The 22,181-nt window shown below is 51.7% G+C and overlaps 1 protein-coding gene across 10 annotated transcripts in view; it reads left to right on the forward strand.

Annotated features, from left to right (window-relative positions):
• Nucleotides 1–16,698, forward strand: part of LOC105473754 (inhibitor of growth family member 5) — a 36,621-nt gene extending 19,923 nt beyond the window's left edge. For 5 of the 10 annotated variants that reach the window (XM_071073782.1, XM_071073789.1, XM_071073788.1 and 2 more), the window contains 6 exons: nucleotides 624–790; nucleotides 2,675–2,786; nucleotides 3,269–3,362; nucleotides 13,234–13,369; nucleotides 13,505–13,566; nucleotides 15,283–16,698. In XM_071073782.1, the coding sequence (XP_070929883.1) occupies nucleotides 624–790; nucleotides 2,675–2,786; nucleotides 3,269–3,362; nucleotides 13,234–13,369; nucleotides 13,505–13,566; nucleotides 15,283–15,325 (614 nt within the window). In that variant the 3' untranslated portion in view covers nucleotides 15,326–16,698. Of the gene's footprint in view, nucleotides 1–623; nucleotides 791–2,674; nucleotides 2,787–3,268; nucleotides 3,363–6,267; nucleotides 6,274–8,201; nucleotides 8,320–8,523; nucleotides 8,766–9,637; nucleotides 10,122–13,233; nucleotides 13,370–13,504; nucleotides 13,567–15,282 lie in introns of those variants that run through there. The other 5 variants (XM_071073784.1, XM_071073783.1, XM_071073785.1 and 2 more) reach the window with 5 other exon arrangements.
• Nucleotides 16,699–22,181: the final 5,483 nt, after the last annotated feature.

Here is a 22,181-nt window from a genome sequence, read left to right on the forward strand (position 1 = left end):
TCTTGCTCTTTTTGCTCTGTGTCACCTTCTGTGGGAATCATCCGTGTTGCTGTGTGTAGCTGTGGTTTGCTCTGTTTGTTGCTGAGTAGCACTCTGTTGTCTGAAGGGACCACATCTGATTTCTCCATTTCACTGAGGATTGGACATTTGGGTTGTTTTCTGTTTCCTGCTCTTATGAATGTTTTCCCACGTGTATTTCTTTAGGTTACATAAGGTTTCTTTAGGGTGTTTAAGAGTAGTATGTTCTTTCTTGACTGCTCTACCGAAAAAAAAAGAAAACAAAAAAAAGAGTAGTATGCCAGGGCATAGGAAAGGTGACTACATAATTAATTATTCACACAGGATGTTTGAGAGTCAAAGAGGGTACTGTGACCACCTGCTGTGTAACATTCAGAACTGGGACTGTTCTGGGCACGCTGCCGTAAAGTCTGCACATCCACATGATCCCAGACTGTTTGTGCAGAACGGTTCTGCCCACTTGCACTCCCACCAGCACGGCGTGAGTTCATGTCAGCCTACATCTTTGCCACAACTTGGTGTTGGCTGACTTTAGTTGTTGCCGGTCTAGTGAGCCCATCATGGTGTCTTGTGCAGGGCTAGCTTTTCCCCCATTTCTCCATCAGATAAGAAAGCAGAGATTGACATCCTGGCTGCAGAGTACATCTCCACGGTGAAGACGCTATCTCCAGACCAGCGCGTGGAGCGCCTGCAGAAGATCCAGAATGCCTACAGCAAGTGCAAGGAATACAGCGATGACAAAGTGCAGCTGGCCATGCAGACCTATGAGATGGTGAGGGTGGGCGGGGGCCACGGCACCCACAGACCTATGAGATGGCGAGGGTGGGCGGGGGCCACGGCACCCGCAGACCTATGAGATGGTGAGGGTGGGCGGGGGCCACGGCACCCGCAGACCTATGAGATGGTGAGGGCAGGGCGGGGGCCACGGCACCCACAGACCAATGAGATGGTGAGGGCGGGGCGGGGGCCACGGCACCCGCAGACCTATGAGATGGTGAGGGTGGGCGGGGGCCACGGCACCCGCAGACCTATGAGATGGCGAGGGTGGGCGGGGGCCATGGGTCTTCCTCCGACCTCTACTGCCTCTCATGCAACAAAATGTAAAAACTGCCCAGAAATGGGCATAGCCAAGTGGAAGGCTAGCTTTGGTAGCCTGACGCTGCTGGAGGAAATACAAACAAGATACACTTCATGTGTGACCATCCTTGTTTTTTTTTTTTTTTTTGGACCCTTTTTGTTTGTGTATCTGCTCGGAGGAACCATTTGGTTTTGTTTTTTTTTTTTCAGACAGTCTCACTTTGTCGTCCAGGCTGGGGTACAGTGGTGTAATCTTAGCTCAGTGCAACCTCCGCCTCCCAGGGTCAAGTGATTCTCGTGCCTTAGCCTCCCAAGTAGCTGGGATTACAGGCATGCAGCACCACGCCCACCTAATTTTTACATTTTTAGAAGAGACGGGGTTTCACCCTGTTGGCTACACTGGTCTCGAACTCCTGACTTCAAGTGATCCGCCTGCCTCAGCCTCCCAAAGTGCTGGGATTACAGGCATGAGCCACCATGCCCAACCTCCAGGTGGCCATATTTTATTTTATTTTACTTATTTTTTATTTTATTTTTGAGACAGTCTTGCTCTGTTGCCCAGGCTGGAGTGCAGTGGCATGATCTCAGCTCACTGCAACTTCCACCTCCCAGGTTTAAGCGATTCTCCTGCCTCAGCCTTCTGAGTAGCTGGGATTACAGGCATTACCAACAGGCTAATTTTTGTTTTTTGTTTTTGTTTTTTTTTTTGAGACAGAGCTTTGCTATTGTTGCCCAGGCTGGAGTGCAATGCCACTATCTTGGCTCACCACAACCTCCGCCTCCCTTGTTGAAGCGATTCTCCTGCCTCAGCCTCCTGAGTAGCTGGGATTACAGGCATGCACCACCAAGTCCGGCTAATTTTGTATTTTTGGTAGAGATGGGGTTGCTCCATGTTGGTCAAGCTGGTCTCGAACTCCCGACCTGAGGTGATCCTCCTGCCTCAGCCTCCCAAAGTGCTGGGATTACAGGTGTGAGCCACCATGCCTGGCCTGTATTTTTAATAGAGATGGGGTTTTGCCATGTTGGCCAGGCTGGTCTCGAACTCCTGACCTCAAATGATCCACCCGCCTCGGCCTCACAGAGTGCTGGGGCTATGGCATGAGCCACTGCGCCTGCCCAATTTTTGTATTTTTATTAGAGACGGGATTTTACCATGTTGGTCAGGCTGGTTTCGAACTCCTGACCTCAGGTGATCAGACTGCCTCGACCTCCCAAAGTGCTGGGATTACAGGTGTGAGCCACTGCACCTGGCCTCCAGGTAGCCACATTTTAAAGTAGGATTCAGCGTCAGATATCCCAGGCCTTGTTCACCGCATTTCACAACTCTGCTTCTCATTATTGCCCACACGCCTGTCTTTTCCCTAAATGGGATTCATTCCACTGCAGTCAAAATATGCAGAAAAAGCACAAGACCTTGCATGGACTTTGAAATAGTGGGCCTGGATTTAGCAGAGGTTTGTTCATTGACGACTCAATTAAAGGGCAAGAAGGCATTTCCTAGTGGATACTTTTGTACATTTGTGATTTCTAAGGTGTTTCAGTTTTACTTTAAAACAAGACTTTGGGTATCCTTTTGTAGGTGGATAAACACATTCGAAGGCTTGACGCAGACCTGGCGCGCTTTGAGGCAGATCTGAAGGACAAGATGGAGGGCAGTGATTTTGAAAGCTCCGGAGGGCGAGGGTTAAAAAGCAAGTCTGTTAAATTTTTTTCTTTATTACTGTTAACTATGGCGTTTTGAAGTTTTGTCACAGTAAATCATTAAAGTATGATCACTAGGGTAAGTATCATATTTGGGTAAACCTTGTCTTGCAAGCTGGGCACAGTGGCTCACGCCTATAACCCCAGCACTTTGGGAGGCCAAGGCAGGAGGATTGCTTGAGGCTGGGTGTTTGAGACCAACCTGGGCAACATAGTGAGACCTCATCTCAACAAAAAAGTTAAAAATTAGCCGGGTGTAGTGGTGCACACCTGTGGTCCCAGCTACTTGGGAGGCTGAGGTGGGTGGATTGCTTGAGCCTGGGAGGTCAAGGCTGCGGTGAGCTATGATTGTTCCATTGCACTCCAGCCAGCCTGGGAGACAGAGTGAGACTCCTTCTTAAAAACAAAACACAAAACTTGCCTTGCTTTAGCGAATTCTATAAAAATAATTTTCATCTTGATTGTTTTTCAGAAGGCCGGGGTCAGAAAGAAAAAAGAGGGTCCCGGGGCCGAGGCAGGAGGACATCAGAGGAAGATACACCAAAGAAAAAGAAGCATAAAGGAGGGTAAGAGGCTTTCCCCTCTTTTTCCCAGAAGAACAAATACCCATAGCCAGTATCCCGGATGTAGAAACACTGATGGAAGCTGACCCTTGAGTGAAGTGCACTCCGTGTGCTGGGTGGCATTCGGGTTCTTCTGGTTCTTATGCTGTGTGCCTGTCATCAGCCCGTCCTCACCGCAGCCAGGGAGGGGGTGCCGTTGTTGGGCATTTTCCGTGTCGCAGGGACCTGCCCAGGCATTAGAGCTGCTGTGGTGTGGCTGGGCCTGCACCTGGAGTCTGACTCCAGTGCCTGTCTTCTTAGCCACGGTGTGTGCTGCCCCGCTAGGGACAGTAGGTTGGTGAGCGTGTTGTTGACAGAGGCCAATGTAAACCACTCTTCAAGTAGCTAGATTTCTGTGTATCTGTCAGTTATTTTATGTGTCAGTATATAGTTTGCATATATTCATTGTTGAATTATGTGGCCACATTTATTAAATAGACATGTCATTTAACTTGAAGTTCTTTGAGATACTTTATTTAAAGCATTCTCCCACTGACACCCTCCCTGCCAAAGGTATTGTGTACCCTCCAAAGAGATCAGAGCATTACCTCGGAGGAGTGACATTTAGACTAAAAAGAAAATGCTGAAATGCCACAAAGCCTCTATGGAGATGATTCTGGTGGGGAGTGGTCAAAGAGTGTCAGTTTTGGGCATGGTGGCTCATGCCTATAATTCCAGCACTTTCGAAGGCCAAGGCGGGAGGATCACTTGAGCCCAGGAATCTGAGACCAGTCTGGGCAACAAAGTGAGACCCCCATCTCTACAAAAAATAGTAAAAATTAGGTGAGTGTAGTGGCGTGGGCTGTAGTCCCAGCTACTAGGGGAAACTGAGCTGGGAGGATCGTGAGCCATGATCGCACCACTGCACTCCAGCCTGGTCCACAGCGTGAGATTCTGTCTCAAAAAAAAAAAAAAAGAGTTCTTCATGACAAAAAAGGCACCATTTTCAGTTTTTTTGTTTTTTGTTTTTTGTTTTTTTTGAGACAGGGTTTCACTCTTGATGCCCAGGCTGGAGTGCAATGGCACAATTCTCCTGCCTCACCCTCCTGGATAGCTGGGACTACAAGCGTGCACTACCATGCCCAGCTACTTTTTTGTATTTTTAGTAGAAATGGGGTTTCACCATGTTAGCCAGGCTGGTTTCGAACTCCTGACCTCAGGTGATCCACCCGCCTCAGCCTCCCAAAGTGCTGGGATTACAGGCGTGAGCCACTGCACCCGGCCCAATTTTCAGGTTTTTTTTTTTTTTGAGATGGAGTCTCACTCTGTCACTCAGGCTGGAGTGCAGTGGCACAATCTTGGTTCACTGCAACCTCTGCCTCCCAGGTTCAACCAGTTCTCCTGCCTGAGCCTCCTGAGTAGCTGGGACTACAGGTGCATGCCACCACATCCAGCTAATTTTTTGTATTTTTAGTAGAGATGAGGTTTCACCTTGTTAGCCAGGATGGTCTTGATCTCCTGACCTCGTGATCCACCTGCCTTGTCCTCCCAAAGTGTTGGGATTACAGGTGTGAGCCACTGTGCCCTGCTGCAATTTTCAGTTTTGAAATCTAGTGCTTAGCCTTTTGGCCAGGCGCAGTGGCACACGCCTATAATTGCAGCACTTTGGGAGGCCAAGGCGGGTTAATCACCTGAGGTCAGGAGTTCAGGACCAGCCTGAGCAACACTGTGAAACCCTGTCTCTACCAAAAATGCAAAATACTTAGCTGGGTGGTGGCATCTGCCTGTAATCCCAGCTACTTGGGAGGCTGGCGCAGGGAGATTGCTTGAACCTGGGAGGTGGAGGTTGCAGTGAGTCAAGATCGCGCCACTGTACCCCAGCCTGGGCGACAGAGCGAAACTCCATCTCAAAAAAAAAAAAAAAATCCCTATATTCTTGTATTGTAAAGTAGTGCACAGATACAGAAAACCGCACAGAACAAACATGGTTTAATTAATTTCCGTAAAGTGAAGGTCTTTGTAACTAGCACCTAGTCAGTGGTTAGCTGCAGTTGGAAGGCCTTCCATATGCCCTGTTAAAATCATAAACTCCTTCTGTCCCCAAATAAACATGATGCAGATTTCTAGTGTTTATTTCCTTGTTTCTTTAATAGTTTTATAGTGCATTCCTAGACACTATACATTATAGTTTAGTCCTGTTTTTCTAACTTTTTAAATTAACTTTATTAAGGAATAATTTACATGCAATGAAATGTTGTTCTAAATGTACAGTTTGATGCTGCATTCAGTTCCTTTAAAGCTATGGAAGTTTTCAGGCTTTCTATTTCTTCTCGGGTCAGTTTTGGACAAAATCTGTGTCTTTCAAGAAATTTGTTTCATGTAAGTTGTCAGATTTTGTTGACATCAGGTTGTTAATAATTTTGCATTATTATGGTTCGGATGTAGTGTCTGTGTTGATGGTCCCTCTTTCAGTCCTGATATTGGTAATTTATGTTTCTCTCATTTTATCTTGATCTTTTTTTTTTTTTTGAGACAGGGTCTCGCTCTGTCACCCAGGCTGGAGTGCAGTGGCCTGATCTTGGCTCACTGCAGCCTCACCTCCTGGGCTCAAGATATCCTCCCACTTTGGCCTTCCAAGTAGCTGGGACCACAAGTGCATGCCACCATGCCTGGCTATTTTTTTATATTTTTGGTAGAGATGGAGTTTCGCCATGTTGCGCAGGATGGTCTCAAACTCCTGAGCTCAAGTGATCCACCCACGTTGGCCTCCCAAAGTGCTGGAATATAATTTTTTTTTTTTTCTCGTGAGACGGAGCCTTGCTCTGTTGCCCAGGCTGGAGTGCAGTGGTGCAGTCTTGGCTTACTGCAACCTCTGCCTCCCGGGTTCAAGCGATTCTCTTGCCTCAGCCTCCTGAGTAGCTGGGATTAGAGGCATGTACCACCATGCCTGGCTAATTTTTTTTGTGTGTATTTTTAATAGAGACAGAGTTTTGCCATGTTGGCCAGGCCGGTCTTGAACTCCTGACCTCAGGTGATCCACCTGCCTTGGCCTCCCAACATACTGGCATTACAGGCGTGAGCCACCACACCTCGCCTAGAATTTTTTTTTTTTTTTTTTTTGAAACAGAGTCTCCGTGTCTCCCAGACTGCAGTGCAGTAGTGCGATCTCGGCTCGCTGCAAGCTCCACCTCCCGGGTTCACGCCTTTCTCCTGCCTCAGCCTCCTGAGTAGCTGGGAGTACAGGCGCCCACCACCACCCTCGGCTAATTTTTTGTATTTTTAGTAGAAACGGGGTTTCACCGTGTTAGCCAGGAGGGTCGCAATCTCCTGACCTCGTGATCCACCCGCCTTGGCCTCCCAAAGTGCTGGGATTACAGGTGTGAGCCACCACGCCCAGCCGCATTTTTTTTTCATGCTATTTCTTTGCCTTATAACTTATGTAGAAGTATGTGTCTCAATTTCCAAATAATTTGGGATTTTTCAGACACCTTTCTAATTTTAATTTTTAGTTGAGTTCTGTTGTAGTCAAAGAACATTATATAATTGAAATCCTTTGAAGGCCAGCTAATTTTTGTATTTTTAGTAGAGACAGGATTTCACCATGCCGGACAGGCTGGTCTCGAACTCCTGACCTCAAATGATCTGCCCACCTTGGCCTCCCCTCCCTGTAAAGTGCTGGGATTACAGGCGTGAGCCACTGCACCCAGCCTTCATTGCAATATTTGGTCTATTCATATTTAACATAATTAATGATATGGTAGAATTTAGATTCACCATCTTGCTATTAGTTTTCTATTTGTTCCTTCTGTTCCTTTCCTGTCTTCTTTTGGACTAATCAAGTATTTTTTTAGCATTCCGGTTTTTTTCCCACTCTTGTCTTATTAGCTATACTTCGTTTTTTTTTTTTTTTGAGACGGAGTTTCGCACTGTTGCCCCGGCTGTAGTGCAATTCGCAATGGCGTGATCTCGGCTCACTACAACCTCCACTTCCCAGGTTCAAGTGATTCTCGTGCCTCAGCCTCCTGAGTAGCTGGGATTACAGGCGTGCGCCACCACACCTGGTTAATTTTTGTATTTTTAGTAGAGACGGGGTTTCGCCATGTTGGCCAGGCTGATGTCAAACTCCTGGCCTCCAGTGATCCTCTCGCCTCAGCCTCCCAAAGTGGTGGGATTACAGGCATGAGCCACCGAGCTTGGCCCAACTTTTATTTCTTAATATTTATTTTCTTTCTTTAAAAATTTATTTTCCGTGCATATTCTGCTTATGTATATTTCTTTATGTGGATGCAAATTTCTGTCTGTTGTCATTTCTCCTCTACTGAAGAATTTTAACATTTTTTACGGTATGTGTATGCTGATGGTGATGAATTCTCTTAAGTTTTTATTTTTCTGAAAATGCTTTTATTTTGCTGCATATAGAATTTTTGGTTAACCTTTTTTTTTAATCATTAAAGGTGTTCTCTCGTTTTCTTCTTTCATTGATTCTGATGATAAATTAGTGATAATAATTATTTTTGGTGATTTTTTTTTTGCTTCTAAGATTTCTCATCGTCACTGGCTCTTAACAGTTTGGTTATGATGTGTCTTGGTGTGATTTTTTGTGTATATTTTGCGTGGAACTTGTGCGTCTTTGAACTGTTGGTTTGTACTTTGCATCAAATTTGGAAAATGTTCAGCCAATTCTGCAAATATTTTTGTGCTCTCCTTTCTCCCCTTCCTGCGATCCAGTTCCCTGTGTGTTTCTTAGTTTAGATTTTCTCACAGCTCAGTGAGGCTCTGCTTACTTTCTGTAAGCTTTTTTCTTTCTGTACTTCAGTTTGATTTGTTTCTATTACTTTATCTATTTATTTATTTATGAGACAGGTTCTGGCTCTGTCGCCCAGGCTGGAGTGCAATAGCACAATCTCGGCTCACCGCAGCCTCCGCCTCCCGGGTTCAAGCCATTCTCCCGCCTCAGCCTTCCAAGTAGCTGGGATAACAGGTGAGCGTCACCACACCCGGCTAATTTTTGTATTTTTAGTATAGACGGGGTTTCAGCATGTTGGCCAGGCTGGTTTCAAACTCCTGGCCTCAAGTGATCCGCCCAGCTTGGCCTCTCACCTTCCCTTTCCTCCTTTCCTCCTTTCTCTTTCTCTCTTTCTCTCTCTCTCTCTCTTTCTTTCTTTCTTTTTTTTTTTTTTTGAAGGTCTTGCTTGGTCGCCCAGGCTGGAGTGCACTGGTACAATCTTGGCTCACTGCAAGCTCTGCCTCCCGAGTTCAAGCGATTCTCTGCCTCAGCCCCCCAAGTAGCTGGGATTACGGGCGCGTGCCACCATGACTGGCCAATTTTGTATTTTTAGTATAGATAGGGTTTCACCATGTTATGCAGGCTGGTCTTGAACTCCTGGCCTCAGGTGATCTGCCCGTCTTGGCCTCCCGATGTGCTGGGATTACAGGTGTGAGCCACTGTGCCCGGCCCTAAGTTAGTTTTAATCTCCTTTAATACAGTTTTCATTTAAGAGATTGTAGGGCTGGGCGCTTTGGCTCACGCCTGTAATCTCAGCACTTTGGGAGGCTGAGGTGGGAGGGTCATTTGTGTAGCCGGGATTACAGGCATGTGCCACCATTCCTTGGTAACCAGCTTTTAAAAAAACAATCAGTCCTATTTCCCGTCTGGGTGTACATGTCTTATGATTTGTTATTCTCTGAACTTGGGTATAAAGGAAGCGTGGAGAGGGAAATTTCTGTTCTCCCCAGGATGTATTTGCTCTGTTTTAGTCCAGGCTGATAGGCTTGGGGGCCTGGGGCGGGGCAGGGTCTCAGCTTCAGGTCCACCTAGGCCCCTCGAGGACCCTGAGCTCTTGACTGAGTGCCCCAGGGAGCCTGCGGATTGCCCTCTGCGGAAGACTCTGCCCTGTAGTTCATCTGCACTTCAGTGGGTTTAGATTTCCTCTCTCGCCTCCTGCCCCCAGCGGCTTCTGCAGTTGGTAGAAGTACGGGGTAGGAGACTGGCGGTGCCCGAGCACACCCCTTCCTCGAGAACTCCAAGGCTGCAGGGATTTTCCATCTGCTTTTAGTGGCTCTGTGCAGCCTCTGGACTCTGTAAATGGTGGGGACACAGCCGCCATGTGTGTCTGTGTGGGCTCAGCATGGCCCGGTGGCCAGCCCAGCCCTCACTCAGCGCATGAGGCAGGTGGACACCCGCCCCAACACCCCCCAGCACCGGCTGCAGGTCATCCAGCGCTTGTTCTCCACAGCTCCCCCACATCTTTGAGAATGTGGTTTTTGTGACTTGCTGGGTTTTGTGTTTTCTAACTCAGTGAGAACAGCGTTGAGTCTTCCTGCTCCTTCCTGCTTGGAACCTGAAGGCCCTGTCCCGACCGTGCCTTTTCTGTGTGAAAGCGGAGCTCCTCCTGGTCTCTTCCTCACCCAGCACTGTTTCTCAAGGGCATGCTAGGCATGAGGAATGCAGGCACCTATGGTGGTGAAGGAGACCCCAGCTCCCTTTCTCAAGGGCATGCTAGGCATGAGGAGTGCAGGTACCGGGGTCCTCGTGGTGGTGAAGGAGACCCCAGCTCCCTGTTGGGGTTGGGGCTTCCTCCCTGAGCGCTCTGCCCTGCTTCAGAGACCTCAGGAACAGCCAGCACCTCTGCAAACCCAGGAAGATCCACCGTGGCCTCATGGCTTTTCCTGTCCTGACAGTGCGCTGACCAGCACTGTTTAGTAGCAGTCGGAGCCTGGGAGCTCAGCGCTGCCTGCCGGGCAGGTTGCAGTAGTGACAGATGAGGGGGTGATCACTGATGGCGACAGTTGCGGGGCTCCTGCTGCTCCGGGCTGGATCTAGCTTGTGTGCGAATCTCTTTCTTCTCCATGCCCCCGAGTGGCAGTGCTGCTCCTGTCCCGTTGCAAGACGTCGAGACAGGCTGGCAAGGCGAGCTCTGAAGCTGGGCTCTAACGCCCAAGGTGCCAAGCAGGCCCCTTCCAGAGGGACAGGAAGATGGTGCAGGTGGGCAGACAGGGTGTCCTGAGGACCAATCGGTTGAACCCAAAGCCTGGGCCCGCCGGGGCGGGAGTGTGCACTCATGTGCCTCCAAGGGCATCATCCTGGGTGTGCGCAGGCGCCCGCCTGCCCCTGGGCTCTGGAGCTCTGTGGAGCTCTGTGGCGCGCGTTCCTGACCCATCAGCACAGTGTGTTTTCACGCCCCTCTTGGTCACGCTGTGGTGCCAGGCTGCTCTGCTTCAAGGCAGGTCCTGTTCCCTGCTGGGGACCTGGGAGCATGCGCCATCCTGTCCCTGTGGCCTGCCCTCTTCAGGCCTGTTCCCCACGTGCCCAGGGCCCTTCCTGGAATGCAGTGTTCCTAGACCGCACAGATGCTCCGTGTCTCGTCTGAGATTCCATGACCTGAGGCTGCCCCCTGCGCTGTTGCTGCCCTGTGGCCTTGCTCTGGTGTGTGGACGAAGGGCAGTGTCACCTGTAGCACCTGGAATCCCGGAGCTTGGACAGGCAGCCAGTCCCCTGCTAGGAGCTACGTGGAGTGCTGGGAAGCCATTGGGGCCGGGCGTGGAGGGGCTCACTGGCACCATCTGGCGAGGGTTGCCCGCCATGCCCTGGGGAATTAGCACAGAGGGTGCCTCTTGTGGCATTGGAGCTGAAGGGAGTCAGAGAGCAGCCGCTGATAGCTGGGGTCAACCCAGCCTGTGCAAGGGACAGGGCTCCCCATGGCCTCCTGGTTGCCTCCCTCAGGGCTGGTGGTAGCACTCCCTGGCCACGCGCCATGGCGCTCCCTCAGGTGAGACTGGAGAGGCCAGTAAGGCCTCCACGCCAGCCTCAGCTTCTGGGGTGCCCTTGCTGGGTGGTCCCCTCATGCCCCCAGCCTTCTCCCACTACCGTCAAATCTGGCCAGCGCCCTCGAACCCGGTGATGCCGAGACACAGGTCAAGATGTCGGTTCCGGCTTTGTGGACAGAATTGGACTCGGCGCAGAAGAGGAGGGCGTCACAGAGAGCATTTCGGGGACCGTTGGCAGCAGAGGGTGCTGCCCTGCTCTCCACGGGTGAGAGGTGACGCGAGGAGACTACAGGAGCCCCTTGGAGGTGAAGCCACAGGTGTCAGCCCGGAATCAGCAGCTGGCTGAGACGTAGACCCTTGTGTGCCGCTGTCAGAGGAGAGGCCCGAAGACTACTTGAGACTGTTGCTTGAAAGCAGTATCGGCGGCACCTGGACCTGGACTTGTGACAGTGATGGATTTCAGCTCTAAAGAGAAACTCTTGTCTAGTCCCAGACAGAAAGAGCAGGAGAGCAGATTACCCGCAAAGGACAGACTTAGATGGGCACCCCTGTGCCAGAGGGCAGCGGGGAGGCTGGGTGCATGCTGAGCCCAAGTGTGTGTGTGTGTGTGTGTGTGTGTGTGTGTGTGTGTGTGTGTGTGTGTGTGTGTGTGTGTGTGTATACAGGCAATTGCAAAGGCATAGAAGAGCTTTAGACAGGTGTCTGAGGAAAAGTTGAGTGTTGATTCCCTCTAGGAACCAGACTTCTCCTCCTTGGCTCTCCCTAATTGCAACTGTTTTTCTCACCGCCACGTTCCTCCCGCTAACCTGCCGTGTTTTTGTAGCAACTAGATATTCTTGGGTTGGAGGGTGGGATAGGGAAGATACTTCTTCTGTCTGTACTAACGGGAATACACTGTCTATATACTACCTGCAGCTTGTACGTTTATTTGAAAAATACTGAAATATAAAAGCATACATTTCCCCCTAAGTGCATCCCTTTCAAACGGGAAAGTCTCCACCTGAGGTCTGTGGTCCTGGTGGGGCGGCCATGGTGCTGCAGGTGGCAGGCTTGGAGGGAGGCATGGGCAGGGTGGAAGACCCGCCAGGCTGCTGTGTAGAAACCCACGTGGGGAGTGACAAGGGTGGCGTGTGGTCAGAAGGGGCCCTGTGCCAGGTGGACAGCTGGATGGGTGGTGGGCGGTCCAGGGAGTGTGTGGGGAGCTGCTGGTTTAGTGAGATTGGGCCAGAGGTGCCTGAGTAGGTGCGTGGAGGGCCCGGGTGCAGGATGCACAGCTGTTCTCGTGGGAGGAGGTCATGGTTATGGGAGAGCTGTTGACGGTGCAGGCCGTTCTGACACCTGTCAGTCTGGGGTGGGAGGCTGGCAGGCTTCTCTCAAGTGTCAGCCATCTGCTGGTGGAGGTGACATGTGCTTGTCTCCAAAGGGGCTGGGGTCTTTGGAGGGATGGCCGAGAAGTGGGGTGAGTCCAGAGATCCCCGGGGGAGTCCCATCTGGGAGGAGGGACCGAGACGACAGTGGACTCCTCCCCAGAGTGGGACCAGAGCCCTGGTGCTATGGGTGAGTGCTGTGCTTCACGACCTCTTGGGTGCCATCCGTGCCCCTGTGTCCCCGCCTGGGTCCAAAGGTGGGTGTGATGTCTCCACCCCTGTGCTGCCAGCTGCTACTGTTTCTGGATTTTTGTGGGTAACAGCTTGCTTTCTAGCATCAGCTGACAATCTTTTCGTATCCTTAATGATTTTCTTGCTGCGCCTTCTGAGAACATTGCATGTTCAGAGGGGTTATTGAGGTTTTGAAAATGTGTGCTCCAGGAAGAAAACGTCCACAAGGTGTGTATTCAGTTAGTGCATGACTGCAGTGGCCGGCCCTGGAGTCACATTCGTTTCTGAAGGACAATAGGAAAAATGCTTAAAAAAAAGCATTTTAAAAAAAGCATTTAAAAAAAAAGCATTAAAAAAGCTTATTCATTATGTGTCGCTCCGAGCACGGTACAGATTACCCCCTTGGAATGATCGTCGTCAGAGTTTTGGGGTGAGGGGGCCTTAAGTCAGAGGCAGAAGGGCCCGTGGTGTCTGTGCCGCCTCACTTCCCGCCATGGCCTTTAGCGGTTCCTGTGCCTTGTCCCCTGCAGGTCTGAGTTCACTGACACCATCCTGTCCGTGCACCCCTCCGACGTGCTGGACATGCCGGTGGACCCAAACGAACCCACGTACTGCCTGTGCCACCAGGTCTCCTACGGGGAGATGATCGGCTGTGACAATCCAGACGTGAGTGTTGCCTGCGGGATTCGCGCCATGGGGCACGGTCTTGTGTGGGGCAGGGCTGGCGGGTGTTGGCATTTCCTGTGTTTTGCGTACAGAACATGAGGCGTGTTGACTGTGGTTTCTTCCTTTACTTTGCAGTGTCCAATTGAGTGGTTTCACTTTGCCTGCGTGGACCTTACCACGAAACCCAAAGGAAAATGGTGAGTGGGGATGCTCGCTCCGCTTTCTCCCAGCCTGCTGGGTGTCGGGCTGCTGGCCTCCCCAGGAGAAGGCGCTCGATGGCGGGATCTTGCCAGGCTTAGCGGGGCGCGGTAGCCACGTAGGCATGCCCCACAGTGGCCTCGAGGAGTGTGGCTGGCTGGCTGGCTGCTCTGGATGTGGCTTTTTCCCTCCTTCGCTGCTGTGCCTGTCCGAGCCGGCAGAGGGATGTCCTCACCCCGGGACAGCGGTCACCAAGTTACGTAATATTCACGTTCACGGCCCCTCCTGAAGGACAACCTTCTGGACTCTGCGGGAGGTAGGGATTGTCTTAAATCAGAATGAGAGGTTCTTGTCCCCTAGGGAAATCTGGGAAGGATAGCACGAGAGGTGAGTCCTGAAGCCGGGGCGTGGATCTGGGGCCCGTGGCTCTGTCTGGTGGAGAAGAGTGCAGGTGCCAGGAGCAGTTTATCTTCCTGACCCTTGCATCCCCTTGGCGATGGCAACTTTCTGCGTTGTTGTTCCTCAGATTTCATTTAAATAAAAACTTATAGTCTGGGCAACATCGAGAGACCCCAGCTCTACAAAAAATACAAAAATTAGCTGGGCGTGGTGGTGCGTGCCTGTGTCCCAACTGCCTGGGAGGTGCAGGCGGGAAGGTGGCTTGAGTCTGGAAGTCCAAGGCTTCAGTGAGCTGAGATTGCGCCACTGCACTCCAGCCTGGGTGAGAGAGCAAGACCCTGTCTCAAATAAATAAATAAAAAGATAAAAACCTGGCTTTGTTTGCCTGTGCTGAAAATCTAAAAATGGATATATGTTCTGAAAATGAAATCGGAATGTGCTCTTCTGTGTGGCACTCAGAGGTCATCGTGGCAGCGTGTTTGAGACTCCGGCAGACTCGCCCGAGTTGGTGAGAGCCAGTTATCCTTGGTGTTCGGTGTGAGGACACAGAGGGAAAGGATGCTGTGTCTCGGAGGCTGGCCGAGCTCATGGTGTCATGTGGCATCAACACAGGCTGCCCTGTCACGGGGACACATGGCACTGCAGTGCCCCACGCTGTGCAGCCGAGGGACGGTGCATCAGGGTTTGGAGAAGGGGCATGGCGGCTATTAGGGCGGAGGGCCCTGGGCAGGCTCGGCCTGGGCCAGGCGGGGGTTGACAGTTGCCTTCACATGCAAGTCGGCTGCCTCCTGCGTGGGGAACCTATGGAATGTCCTCTGTGGCCAGCAGCTGCCTCTGTTCAGGAGTTCCCGGTGCGTGCGGCTCCGGAACTTGCTCAGAGTCACCAGGGAGCACTTGTGAGATGGCAGCTTCCAGGGCCCGTGCAGGGTGCCTGGCTGGGTTTCTGTGGGCCTGAGGGGCTGCCATGCTCATGCGTGCCTGGTACCTGCAGCCCCCAGACTCCAGACAGAGGGCACCAGCGACCCTGCCATCGGCCGGGGAAGGAGGACCCACCTGTTAAGGAGGAACGCCTGGGTGTCAAATCGCTTTTGCTCATTGATGTGTATCTGTCAACTTCAGAACCAACCTCCCGCATAGAGCCGCGCACATAGGCGCGTTTTCCCTGCGGGAAGGCCGCAGCCCCACTGTGTGTGCCTCTCCTGGTGCCGGCCCCCCGGCCTCCAGCAGGCCTGGCAGACATGGGGAGGCGGGGCCTGGGCACGCTGCGCCCTGGTGGAAATGGCAACCAGGGCCTCACTGCGCCTTTCTTGTCACAGGTTCTGTCCACGGTGTGTCCAGGAAAAGAGGAAGAAGAAGTAGGAGGAGCTGTGTGCCCGGATCCAAGGAGCAAGTTAATCTCTTCCTTCCTTCGTGTTGCAATATTTCCCTTCATTTTAAAACTACCTTGTTCGGTTGATACTTAGTAACTCCGTGGCCAGTTGAAATTCTGGATGTTTCCTAGAACAAGAACCCATCAAACCCTGTTCGCACAGAAGGGCGACCTTGCAGGGACTCGCCGCCTTGACGTTAGCGTGGCTTTTACAGGACCCCCCCGCGCATCAGCAGGGACCCCCCGCGGATGTGGCGCGCGCGTGAGCCCGGGCTGCCAGGCGAGCTGCGGGGACGTGGTAACCTGGTCCACGGCCGCCGCTTTGCAGCGCGCGGCGCCACCCTCGCGTAGCTTTCCTGTGGTTTTCCAGGACTGTTTGGTACAGCCCAGGCTCCCTGCGCCCCAACGCCGCTGGAGCACGCCTGCCACTGAGCCGCGCGGGTGGGGCCCGTGCCTCCTCCCACTCAGCGCCGCGCCGCATCCGGCCGCCGTGCACTCCTGCTTGGGCGCCTCTGACGGCCCGGGAGGGCTGGGGGCCCTTTTTCCGAGGAAGTGGCCTCCGCTTCACTGCGCGCTGCCTTTTTAGCTTGGACTTCAGTCCTCCCTCGGGGGAGTCACCTCTGGAGTAAACGGCTCTTCATTAGCTTGGAGTAGCTGTGGGTCCTGTGACCAGCACCCACCAGACCCTGGAACAGAGCTGGGCTGATGTTCCGTTTCTCTGGGAATTGGTGATGTTTTTACTGTGAAGATGAAATTATCCTAATAGCATGAAGATCATGGGTCTACGTGTGTCTGTGAAGTGAGTCCCGTCTGCCAGGAGCTGATGAACCACGAATGCCTCTGCTTGTGCATTCCCAGGCCCGCAGCTCCTGTCCAAGGGGACTCTGATGTGAATTTGTTGTGAATTTATTGTGCCACAATAGCAGTTCTGGAATGAAGCTAGGAAACTCAAGTGTGCTTTTTGTTTAATCAGCATTCACCAAGCTGAGCTGGAGCCGTCTTTTCGGTGGTAGTTGGGGAAGGCTGTGCAGATTTGCTCTGCTGTGATGCATTGGTGACGGTGCCTAGCCTGCGGTTCCCGACAGCAGCATCGCACGCTCTCGGAAATCCTCTCCTGTGCCTTTAGAGGAAGGAGAGGATTCCTGAGGAATGCAGGGGAGCCTGTTTCTGTCCTCACACCACAGAAAGAAACCTGAGGGAAAACTGAGATGTGAGGTTCCCAACTTAAGCCTGGTTTTCTTCATGGTGGGGGGCCATTTGGAATGACAGCCTCACTTCCTCCTGATGGCTACATCTATATATTTTCCTCCTGTTTTTAATGTTTCACTAGGGAGAGGAAATAAAGCAGAAAGGAACGTGTGAAGCTCTGTGTCTCAGACGGGGCCCTCCCCACGAGAAGCTGGTAGTCAGTGAGTGAGAACAAGAGAACAAGAACATCCTGAACAGTCCTGGTTGGGATGGTGTCCACATTCTTGTTCTGCGTTTCTTGAACCACATGGATGTCTCTGGGCCACCTGTCCTTTCCGGGAGCCGGCCGAGGGTGTGGGGCAGTGGGTGGGAGTGGATCCTCTGGGCGCAGGTGCCCGGCAGGTGCAGGCGGGCAGTGGGCCACTGCTGCTGCTCGTCCCTGCCAGTGTCTGGACCTGAAGGGGCTCCCTCCAAGCGATGCCTTCCTGTGGCTCAGAAGGGAAAGTGTCAGAGAGGGCAGGCTACACTGTTTCACACCCTCAGCCAGGGCTGTGAAAATGGGTGGGTTTTGTTGGGTTTTTTCCTTTTTGAGACAGCGTCTTGCTTTGTTGCCCAGGCTGGAGTGCAGTGGTGCGATCTGGGCTCACTGCAAGCTCCACCTTCTGGGCTCAAGTGACCCTCCCACCTCAGCCTCCTGAGTAGCTGGGATTACAGGCATGCACCATCAGGCCCAGCTAAGTTTTGTATTTTTGTTGGAGACGGGGTTTCACCATGTTGGCCCGGCTGGTCTCAAACTCCTAGGGTCAAATGATCCACCTGCGTCGGCCTCCCAAAGTGCTGGGATTACAGGTGTGAGCTGCTGTGCTCAGCTGGGAGATGGGTTTTCACGTAATGACTTAACTTTTTGTTAATAGGTTTTGTGTGTGTGTGTGAGTGTGTTTTGTTTTTTGTTTTTTTTGAGACGGAGTTTTGCTCTTGTCACCCAGGCTGGAATGCAATGGCACCATCTTGGCTCACTGCAACCTCTGCCTCCTGGGTTCAAGTGATTCTCTCGCCTTGGCCTTCCGGGTAGCTGGGACTACAGGTGCCCACCACCACGCCTGGCTAATTTTTGTATTTTTAGTAGAAACGTGGTTTCGCCGTGTGTGGCCAGCCAGGACTCGAACTCCTGACCTGAAGTGATCCACCCGCCTTGGCCTCCCAAAGTGCTGGGATGACAGGCATGAGGCACCACACCTGGCCAACACAGATGCTTAATGATCGTGGAGAATACATTGTGGAAAATTTTCTTCTCTCTTTTACCTTATTATGAGACGGAGTCTCCCTCTGTCACCCAGGCTGGAGTGCAGTGGTGCGATCTCGGCTCACTGCAAGCTCCGCCTCCTGCGTTCATGCCATTCTCCTGCCTCAGCCTCCCGAGTAGCTGGGACTACAGGTGCCCACCACCATGCCCGGCTAATTTTTTTGTATTTTTTAGTAGAGACGGGGTTTCACCGTGTTAGCCAGGATGGTCTCAATCTCCTGATCTTGTGATCCACCTGGCTCAGCCTCCCAAAGTGCTGGGATTACAGGCGTGAGCCACCGCGCCCAGCCCTCTTATACCATTTTTGTGAAGAGGGATAGGTAAGTGCAGGGAGTTTGTGCTGAAACAGTGCCTGGCAATTTTTCAGAAATGAGTTCGATATTTCACTCCACCTTTGAGCTGTTCACACCCATGGCTACCCCTGGAAGGAGCTGGGGTTGTTGATGCTTTTGGCTGCCTGGCTTCCTGAGGTCTCACTGTTTTCTGGGGAAAGATGACTGGCTTCCACGTGGGAAGCTTCTGTCTAACACGTGATGATGTGGTCCTGCCTGCCACTGTGCACCTTCCCAGGTATTGAATTTTGACCTTTTCACGTTTCTGTGCTTATGTGTTTTTATTTGTTTTTTTTTTTTTTTTTTTTTTTTGAGACGGAGTCTCACGCTGTTGCCCAGGCTGGAGTGCAGTGGCGCGATCTCGGCTCACTGCAGGCTCCGCCTCCCGGGTTCCTGCCATTCTCCTGCCTCAGCCTCCTGAGTAGCTGGGACTACAGGCGTCCGCCACCGCGCCCGGCTAATTTTTTGTATTTTTAGTAGAGACGGGGTTTCACTGTGGTCTCGATCTCCTGACCTTGTGATCCGCCCGCCTCGGCCTCCCAAAGTGCTGGGATTACAGGCTTGAGCCACCGCGCCCGGCCGCTTATATGTTTTTAATGTTTACTTTTGCCACTTACGATAATATCACCAAAATAATATGCAGAGAGTTTTGGAAGAAACACAGAAAACATGAGCAGAATGAGACAATTCCTTGGGCTGTAGTTTGGACCCAACTGAATCCTGAGTACTCTGTGGCTGATGCTGTGCTAGCCGTGTGAGAGACACACTCAGGAGTGGCTGTTTGGCCAGAAAAGAAGGTCATGGCCCCTGGCCTGGCCCCAGCCCTGCAGGGACACAGGAGCCACACCATTTGCAGCATCCACACCTTGCTCCAGAAGGCCTGGCTGCCTTCTCCCGGCGGGTGATTCAGGGATTTAATCTTGGACCAGACCCCCCTCCACAGCTGCCCAGCTCCAGACCCATCTCCTGGATTGAGAGTGTCTGGGCTGGACCCAGTGGGTCACTCTGGCAGCTTCATCTGAGCCGAACGTGTGGGTCCTCTGTGGCTGTGTGATTGACCTCTATGGGAAGGAGCGTTCTGCCCATTTTCCTTGTTTTCAGTGTTGCGGTATCAGTGATCTGAGGAAATCCTGTAGGGGAAGGCAGGCTGCTTTGAAAACAGGAGCTGGTGAAACTGAGCCCTCTGCATCTGTGAATGTGCCCCAGGTGCTGCTGCTGGGGACATGGATGCCGAGCAGAGGCCTGCATGGCCTCCTGAGCAGCAGCTGACCACCTGTCTCATGTTGGGCGGGACCCCTGGGTGGGTGGACACGAGACCACTGTTGGCCAGGGACACGGAGCGGAGGCCTACGTGGCCTCCTGAGCAGCAGCTGACCGCCCATCTCATGTTGGGTGGGACCCCTGGGCGGGTGGACATGAGACCACTGTTGGCCAGGGACACCGAGTGGAGGCCTATGTGGCCGCCTGAGCAGCAGCTGACCACCTGTCTCACTGTTGGCCAGGGCTCTGTGGCGTGGGTGTTTTCCAGTCTGCCTGGAGCAGCGAGCAGCAGCTGTGCAGATCAGTGGCGGTGGGAGGGTTTGCCGGGACAGATGGGGACACTGGCCAGCTTGTCTTCTGTCCAGCAGCCCCACTGTACTTGGCCTCCTGTCCTGTCATTGGGAGCCCTGGCTGGGGCTGCTTTGAGCAGTGACGCTGGCCCAGAGCAGCTTCCCACATGACCACAGAGCCGAGGGTCTGCCCTGTCCTAGGTTAGGTCTTCATGGTTTAGAATAAAACTCAGAGAGATGTTTATTATGGGCATTGAAGACTTAGGTTTTCCTAAATTTTCAGTGACCAGTGATCGGCCTTCAATACCTGTGCTGAGAGGAATTTTAAGCCAGGGGAAATGTGGGAAAATGTTCCCATTCAGGAGAGACTGTACTGGAGTTTCTTTCTTCCTCTGTATTTTGTGGTGTTCACCTTTAACCACATTTCATCCAAAAAGATGACGCAGCTTTAACATGAATGTTACATTTTTATTTTCAAGGAATTATTATCTATGTTCCCTTTGTAAAGGAAATATTGTAAATCTTTTTATTAGATAATGTAAAGATGTATATCAGTATTTTTGGATCATGTTATAGATTATGGATATATTGTTTAATAAATAAAGTATTTTTTGGAACAAACAGTTGAAAGTGCATCTGTATTAGCCTGTTTTCACGCTGCTGATAAAGACATACCCAAGACTGGGTAATTTATAAAGAAAAAGAGGGTTCCTTAAAAAAAAATTTTCTTTTCTTTTTTTGAGACAGTCTTCTTGCTCTGTCACCCAGGCTGAAGTGCAATGGTACTGCGTGATCTCGGCTCACTGTAACCTCTGCCTCCCGGGTTCAAGCGATTCCCCTGCCTCAGCCTCCTGAGGAGCTAGGAGTACAGGCGCACGCCACCACACCCTGCTAATTGTTGTATTTTTAGTAGAGATGGGGTTTCGCCATGTTGGCCAGGCTGATCTTGAACTCCTGACCTCAGGTGATCCACCTGCCTCAGCCTTCCAAAGTGTTGGGATTACAGGAGTGAGCCTCTGCGCCTGACAGAAAAAGAGGTCTAATGGACCCTCAGTTCCACATGGCTGGGGAGGCCTCACAATCATGGCAGGAGGCAAAAGGCACATCTTACATGGCGGCAGACAAGAGAGAATGAGAGCCGAGTGAAAGGGGTTTCCCCTTATAAAACCATCAGATCTCGTGGGACTTATTCACTACCATGAGAAAGGTATGGGGGAACCACCCCCATGATTCAGCATCATTCTGGGAAATGGGTGTAAAATGTCAGTATTGTGCCCAGAGACAAGTGTGTGAAGTTGAATTTTGAAGGGGTATGCAGTGATTGGAGAGTGGTTTGCGGAGCTTGCTGGCTGGGGGTCTGCGGAGGACCCTGTGCCTTACCTTGGGTGGTTGCTCAAGTTCACTTCCAAGGAAGACGTGTGAGAATGCTGCAGTTGCTCTAAGAGAGTACTGTGCTTGCTCTGGAAGGGCAAGACTTGCTGTGTTGTACTTGCCCTTTGGAAGCTGCTGGAGTCAGCTTGGGCTCTGTATTAGTCCATTCTTGCATTGCCAGAAAGAACAACCTGAGACTGTATAATTTATAAAGAAATGAGGTTTAATTGACTCACAGCTCTGCAGGCTGTACAGGAAGCATGGCGGGGAGGCCTCGAGAAACTTACATCACGGCAGAAGGCGGAGGGGAAGCAAGCACATTTTACCATGGCGGACCAGGAGAGAAAGGGAGCAGAGGGGAAAGGTGCCACGCTTTTAAACAAGCAGGTCTCCTGAGAGCTCACTCATTTTCACAAGAACAGCAAGGGGGAAATCTGCCCCCATGAGCCAGTCACCTCCCACCAGGCTCCTCCCTCAATATTGGGGATTACAATTCAACATAAGATTTGGGCGGAGACACAAATCCAAACCGTATCAGGTTATCACAATGTCACAGACTGGGGGGCTTAACAAAAATGTCTCTTATTTCTGGAGATTGGTAGTCCAAGATTAAGATGCTGGTGTTGTCTGGTGCCTGTCCAGGGCTCTTCCCTTGGGTTGCCAACACTGCCTTCTCACGTGTGCCGACATGACTGACTGGGAGAGGGAGCTCTCTGGTGTCTCTTATTTTACGGGCGCATGTCCTGTCGGATCAGGACCCCACCCTTGTGACTGACTTTAACCTTAATTACTTCTTCAGAAGTCCCATCTCCAAATATGGCCATATTGGGGGTTACAGCTTCCGCATACGAATTCTGGGGGACACAAACCTAATAGGAGCTGATGGGTCTCAAAACGTTGCCTCGAGCAGTGCATTAACAGAACCTGGGAAGAGCTTGGTCCTCACGAGGTACAGTCGGCCCCTCACCCACCATCCAGGTGAAACCAATCTGCAGACCAGAGTCTTCGCTGGAAGAGGAGGCTGATGCTGGGGGAAGGGCCCCACAACACTGAAACCAGCACATGCCATGTTTTCCTCCAAGCATTCTCCAAGGGTACATGT

Source organism: Macaca nemestrina, chromosome 11 (genome assembly GCF_043159975.1).
Source record: "Macaca nemestrina isolate mMacNem1 chromosome 11, mMacNem.hap1, whole genome shotgun sequence".
Taxonomy (NCBI): Eukaryota; Metazoa; Chordata; class Mammalia; order Primates; family Cercopithecidae; genus Macaca; species Macaca nemestrina.